The sequence below is a fragment of the Epargyreus clarus genome, unplaced genomic scaffold, assembly GCF_041222505.1.
Source record: "Epargyreus clarus isolate Ecla_fem2 unplaced genomic scaffold, WU_Ecla_fem_2.2 ptg000008l, whole genome shotgun sequence".
In the NCBI taxonomy this organism is placed as follows: domain Eukaryota; kingdom Metazoa; phylum Arthropoda; class Insecta; order Lepidoptera; family Hesperiidae; genus Epargyreus; species Epargyreus clarus.
Genome location: NW_027332216.1, coordinates 323,370 through 330,462, shown reverse-complemented (window position 1 = coordinate 330,462; position 7,093 = coordinate 323,370). Strand labels below are relative to the sequence as shown.

Here is a 7,093-nt window from a genome sequence, read left to right as displayed (position 1 = left end):
ACCCGCGCCAAACAGCTAGTCCGCTCTGAAGTTGTTGCGCGCGGGTTTAGTTAGCATATACCCCGTAACGTAAGGGCACACTAACGCAGTTATGTGCTCGTGGGCAGGAGCGGGCAGCGGACGGGTGCCGGGGGTTCCGCGCTGTCTTCATCCCGCTAATGTCTGCAATGTGCAGTTCATGCATTCTGAAACTAGCTGTTTGGCGCGGTCTATACAGGAATACATTAATACACTCTCCGGAGTCGAACAGAAATATTACTATATCACATTTATATTGGTGGTATTTTAAGGTGGTATTGGTGGTATTTTTTTGTGGTTCGACTCCGGCGGCACCACCGCCATACCTATTTCTGCCTAATAACTGTAAGACACTGCTGTGTTCCGTTTTAAAGGGTGTGGTAAGGGAGACATACTTTTCCGAGGCGTTCCAGGTTAGTCCTCAGGGGTAGCGGCGCATCTGTGGCCGACCTCAGGTAGGAATATCTAATCCTATCTGGGGTTGATTACAAATGTCCATGGCGGCAGTAACCACTTGCCATCAGGTAGACTGCATGCTCGTCTGCTACTGCTATATTATAAAAAAGAACTTCAGATAGAACCATATTAAGTATATGGGGATACAATTCTAGGACTGCACGTCTTTGCTACTTGTTTACAAAAAATATAAATATAAGGTAATGATTATTCTCACGGTATTTCTCATAGTTGATATGGCGCGTGCTTCCCGCCTCCGCCCGCGCATACCGCAGACAAATGTAAATGTAGAGATTTTAGTTTATGGTAGAGACGCATTATTATTTACTGATCCATAATCCGTAATACTCAGAACAAGAACAAAATTGTCAGATTTCTTACGTATGCAAAAATATCAAAATATCAATAATCATAAATTATGGATGGATTATTAATAAATTTTGAATAAAGTTTTTTTATTATTAAATGTAATGCATAAATTTATCGCTGTGTTAATATACAAAACTATGTATTTTATGCAATTTCCGTTCATTTCACCTTGCACCTAATTAATTGTAACATTCAATTAAATTAAGATCTTTACGAAAATGATTGCTAATTATTTTCTTTTATTCAAGTCGTCGATCTCATGTATTCAGATAATATAGCAATCGTTAAACATTACAGGAGGCCTTACGACTAATAAAAATATATGACATGAGCTAACTAGTTTGTCCTCTAAACTTGTCATTTCGTCTAATATAACCGCAATATAGTTATGTGGTACAGTATGCAGTATGCTCTATGTATAGTAAACCTGTTATAACTTCAGTCAACGAGCTCTCTCTTTAACAAGTAAGTTGTAAGAAACACTAATACACAACATTGCTCTCAACAGAGTATAGATGCCTCTCTGTTGTACACATACTCTACAGCACGTGCAACAGAGCGCTAAGGAAACATCTGACAGACTGAACTATGCACCGCTGAGGTTTTTATATCGACCATTATTTCCTTATATAAGCACTTCACGATTCACCGTTCGCAATTACACACATTCCCGATCAACAATCCTGTGATATTTAATTAAATCGGGTTCCTTAGCTGATTTTACAAATGTGTACTTTAAGTTAATCCAATTATCGTTACATACTTTTTTAAATCACACTTTGCTACGCATATGCCTCGACTACGCTCTTAACGTTGGCACCATACTCCGAACCTCTACAATCATTTGGCTTGATTTAAAACTATGCTACAAGCGCTTGCAAACCTACACAAATCAAGTCAACCCTTCTGTTCACACGTTTGAATTATCGACTATACCTATGACAAGCATACGGACAAGCCAATAAATATGAAGATAAAACTATGTATCAAAATATAGCATTGTCTCTATTAAGTTGAAGACTGACTTGCAATATGTAGATGTAATGAATGCATCGTATTACAACACGCAGAATATCATATTGACTATATTACAGGAAATTGTTGCAAGTCAATCGTCAGCTTTACACCTAAGTATTGCAATTGAACCTATTTAGAATACCAATCTATTTCAGTTTTATGTAAAAATATTTTTAAACGACTTCACATAACAGTTTTAAATTCGATATGATGCCTGCATTTATCCGTAGCACGATTCAAAAACCTTTTACAATATGATTGTTTATCGTGATATCAAAATCGATTTTATCCTTCGAACAATGTATTATCAATCATCATCATCATCATCAACCCTCTGCCCTAATTCTAGGCACGGGTCTCCTCTCAAAATTAGAAGGATATGTTGAGGCGATTAATGTGTGCGTTCAAAGGTTCTCATTGACTTATAAGTGTACTTATCAATAAACATAATGACATAATATGCATGTAACATATTTAATTATGCCTCAAGGAAATCCTAAACAACATATTTGAAATACAAGGAAACTTTATGCTCGCAGGTAGTATTTATTTTATTTTCCTGTTAAATCTTCATTCATCGATCGTCTATGCTACATTTCTTAACCGGTATTACAAGGAAAATCTAAATTTAAGCCAATTTAAGCTTTGCTCATTAAATATAAATTACACTATTTGATAAAACAAGTGTCTATTTTTAGCAATCGTGTATTTTAAGGACTCGCTTACGTCAATTTTATGTTAATGTCATTTTTTCATATGAATCTCAGACCGAGGCTTCTAATAATATCTTGTTGTATCTTAAAAAACCTACACGTGTCTATACATGTTTAAAAATCTTGTTTGCTTGTTCTTATATCACACAAAAGCTACTGGATTAATTGTATGTTTATTAACGAGCGTACAATTGAAAATGTTAATATGACTTAAGACTGGTATGTATTACATTTTGTAACGATGACCAGGGGGCCTACTACCATCTTTTAAAAACCATCACAGTTCAGCAAAGTTTTATTTCCTCCTTAAAACAGTAAAATATTCCGTCATACACAGTTGAACAAACTTAAACCCTAATAAATTTTTCGCTTATCCATTAAACCCAACTGTTAGTTGTTTAATAAAAAGTTTAATATCCTGCAAAAAAAGGAAAAATATGATTAAAATAATATTGTTTTAAGAGATGGTAGTAACCCCCCAAACTCGAAAATGTAACAAAAAATCCTATTATTAATTATTTGTTATTCGGTTCAGTTTATAGTAACTTATTACACCAGAAATAATAAATTACTAGTGGAATGATAATGACATTACCCATGACAGCGAAAATAAAGATATAATGCTACGTCCGTAACTCCACACGCTTGATACTTACCGCAACCTCCAACCCCTACAAACGTTTAGATTAATTTATTAGGCACAAACAAAAGAAACACTATGTCCACACGTTTGAATTTGTGACGGTTTGTTGAGATTTGGCAAGATTGTGGATGCGCTAGCATACTTTGATATTTTCGGATTTTTGATATCTTCGGACAACACCCAAGAAGAAACAGTTTGAATTATTGATCAATTAGACGTAGTGATCAACTATGGCGTCAAATGTAAGCCACCATCGAGATTAAGTCGCGAGCAGAAGCTAGTAGGTATTAACTTATAACTTGCTGGGTCAGTTAAGAATCCTTCGTGTATACTCGTATATATGCGTATATGTTCATTCTCAAGAATCCTGACCTGCGTAGCAAAATAACACATAGAGTACCTGTATTGAAATTCTGCATTTATTACCAGTTTATTTATTATCAAGAAATATGGAAATTGTTATACAATGTAATAGACATATTCAGAGATGTATAAATAAATCAAATGGACCGAGTTACGTGTAAGGGACAGCCCTACACGTTAAGGATGCATCGCGCCAGCCCTACACCGTTCTCACGCTGCATCGTGCTTGCGCTGCATCGGGCCTTCGCGGAACGGCCAACGCTGACGAGGCGCGCAGGTGGCCGTCCCACGCGCGGGTGGCCGTCCCACGTACAGGTGGCCGTCCACCATGGAATGAGTTCACCTCCATCGCGGAAAGTGACTCGACCTATCCCATCAATTTATTTTTTTAATTTCATTTTTGTTAAAACTTGTGTAAAATTTGTGTTAAATTTAAATAAAAATTTAATTTGTTCGCGAAATAGACTGCAATTATTTCCTCGACGCCCAGCTCCCATAACTGGCGCAGTCGAAAGTTCCCGGTTTGTGCGTGTTTCGGACTATCGCAATTAAACGAGGAACCCATAAGTGGCGCAGAACCCATAACTGGCGCAGTCGAAAGTTCCCGGTTTGTGCGTGTTTCGGACTATCGCAATTAAACGAGGAACCCATAAGTGGCGCAGAACCCATAACTGGCGCAATCGAAAGTTCCCGGTTTGTGCGTGTTTCGGACTATCGCTATTAAACGGGAAACCGAACCATTGAACGAGATCCGGACGTCGGGGAACCCTGCTCAGCTCGCTACATCCGAAATACGATGTGCAAGTACGAGATGGAGCTAGTACTACATTGTCCCGCATTGGCACCCTCCGTCTACGCCTAGAATTCATCACGAAGCATTATGCGAGGAAAAAGGAGATCTGGATGCCCACGCCCATGTGGGGCAACTAAGATATCTCCAAAACCCCCGAAAAATCCTGCTTCACGCGTGTGCCCGCAAACCCACCGGCGTCGACCCGAAATTCATTAATAATGGTGCACACCATGTACTCCAGCCCGCCGCTGCACGGCGCATGTCTCGTGCAGGAGATCCTCACCGCGCCTGACCTCAGACCGGACGTGGAGCTGACAGTGGACCGCATCATCGCGATGCGCACGCAGCTGCGCGCCGGCATCGAGGGCGCCGGCAAGAACTCCTGGCGACACATCGCCGACCAGATCGCTTCTGCTTCACCGACCTCAATCGAGAGGACCAGAAGGCCGCAATATTTGCACTAAACGTAGGCAAATAGTTGCTCAGCTGGGGCGGGAGAAGTTACGTGTAAGGGACAGCCCTACACGTTAAGGATGCATCGCGCCAGCCCTACACCGTTCTCACGCTGCATCGTGCTTGCGCTGCATCGGGCCTTCGCGGAACGGCCAACGCTGACGAGGCGCGCAGGTGGCCGTCCCACGCGCGGGTGGCCGTCCCACGTACAGGTGGCCGTCCACCATGGAATGAGTTCACCTCCATCGCGGAAAGTGACTCGACCTATCCCATCAATTTATTTTTTTAATTTCATTTTTGTTAAAACTTGTGTAAAATTTGTGTTAAATTTAAATAAAAATTTAATTTGTTCGCGAAATAGACTGCAATTATTTCCTCGACGCCCAGCTCCCATAACTACCGTGTACTTATTTGTTTTGCATTATATGATGTTTATATATACGTTACCCGACTGAAGCAAAACGGATGCTTATGAATTTAGCCGGTATTTATGTAGGTTTTTTTGTATTTTTTTTTTTATAATATAGGAGTAGCAGACGAGCATGCAGTTCACCTGATGGTAAGTGTCTACTGCCGCCCAAGGACATCTGTAATCAACCCCAGATAGGATTAGATATTCCTACCTGAGGTCGGCCACAGATGCACCGCTACCCCTGAGGTTTAAGCTGGAACGCCTCGGAAAAATATGTCTCTCTTACCACACCCTTCAAAACGGAACACAGCAGCGCCTAACACTGCTGTTATTAGGCAGAAATAGGCTGTCCACCGGCAGGTTAGTGGCTACTGCAACTTAAGGATTTGCCACAGATGCATAACTACCTCTGACGACTAGGTTGGAATTCTTCCGAAAAGTATGTCCCCCTTACCACATCCTTCAAAGCGTAAAACAGTAGCGCTTAACACTGATATTATTAGGCAAAAATATGTGTGGCGATGGTGTGTATCAGCTTCTATCAGGTTATATCAGTTTCAACCTTCAAATGAACTTATTTATTCAGGACTATGGCCGTCTTCTGAATCCACTATAAGAATCTTATTTTAAAGAAACTTTACTTAGTCGGGTCTTAATTTTAATTTTTTTTTACGTAATAAGATGTCGTATTTAACACAAGTCACTTTGATATATCCTCGTGTAATTATCGCAATACGATATACAATATGATAAAATATAATAAAAATATGTAACATGCAACGTCGGGGAACCCTTCGATACGATTTCGTCGATACCATCGCCACACCTAATTCTGTTTTATAAGAGAGGGGTTTAGCTTTTTTGTAATCAGGCCCAGGAAATAGACAAGGATTACGGCATTAAAATATACTTCAATTACTATTCAAATCGTACGGACCTGACCAAGTCTGTCCGGGCACGAAAATCTTGAAAAAAAAATGGATTAAAAATTTGCCGATTTTCATGAGAAGTCGTCTTATAAGTAGGTACTCGTATTTAGCGCTTAAGTTTGAACCGATTTACAAGCAAGGCAGGGAAACTAGGCTAATAATTCTAACTTGTTAAAACTGACACATCTAATTTTAACTTCATTAAAGCTTTCATAGGGATATATTACAAAGAAAGTTGTTTATAGTTGATTCCTAAAAAAACTTCTATAAAGTGATTGAAATCTGCCATTCCGCACAAAAGCATAACTAAGGACTGAGTTCTCATGCTAAATACAGGCATGTGCTCATCAGTAGGGCACTTATGTGTTATTTTAATACGATGGATGTAGGTAGCGTCCTAAATATAATTCCAACAAACAACGTATTATTGTTTATGACATATAAAGTAAAAAGTTAGATCAATAAAACGAATGCCTTATACCTACAGCATACATTTACCTCTATTTTCTACTTCTTCAAAACCCACTGCGTCATTGGAGGCCGTTCCAATTAAAATGATGCAGCCAATATTGGTGTACGTTGTAACATGGCGTGGTGTACCTGCCCGATGATTAAACCGGGGGTGTATTTCCCCACAACACATACACACACACACACACACATAAAAACACATCACACATGTCTTGAAGACAAACACGTTTTAGAAAATTTAGACCGAGATCTTGGTGGTACAAATGGCATTTTTTTCAGAATAGAGAATTGAGATTTTTTAGTGTCTTTAAATATTTGGTATATATTTTTGTAGGACTGACTATATAAAACACTATACTATTATATACTAAAATACTGATATTAAGCACTGAACGCTTCTATTACACATATTAGTTTTCATTATGTACTTTATACTGGATTTTAAATTTAAATTTT

General features: G+C 39.0%; 1 protein-coding gene across 1 annotated transcript; it reads left to right on the top strand.

The window, feature by feature from the left end:
* Positions 1-3,736: 3,736 nt before the first annotated feature.
* LOC140744057 (aspartate aminotransferase, mitochondrial-like) lies at positions 3,737-5,228 on the top strand. Its single transcript, XM_073075511.1, has one exon. The coding sequence runs from the start codon at positions 4,591-4,593 to the stop codon at positions 4,834-4,836; it is 246 nt and encodes an 81-aa protein (XP_072931612.1). The 5' UTR covers positions 3,737-4,590; the 3' UTR covers positions 4,837-5,228.
* The last annotated feature ends 1,865 nt before the right edge of the window (positions 5,229-7,093 follow it).

Excerpts from the sequence above, each read along its gene's own strand:
- LOC140744057 (XM_073075511.1), top strand. The coding sequence starts at position 4,591 with ATGGTGCACACCATGTACTCCAGCCCGCCGCTGCACGGCGCATGTCTC.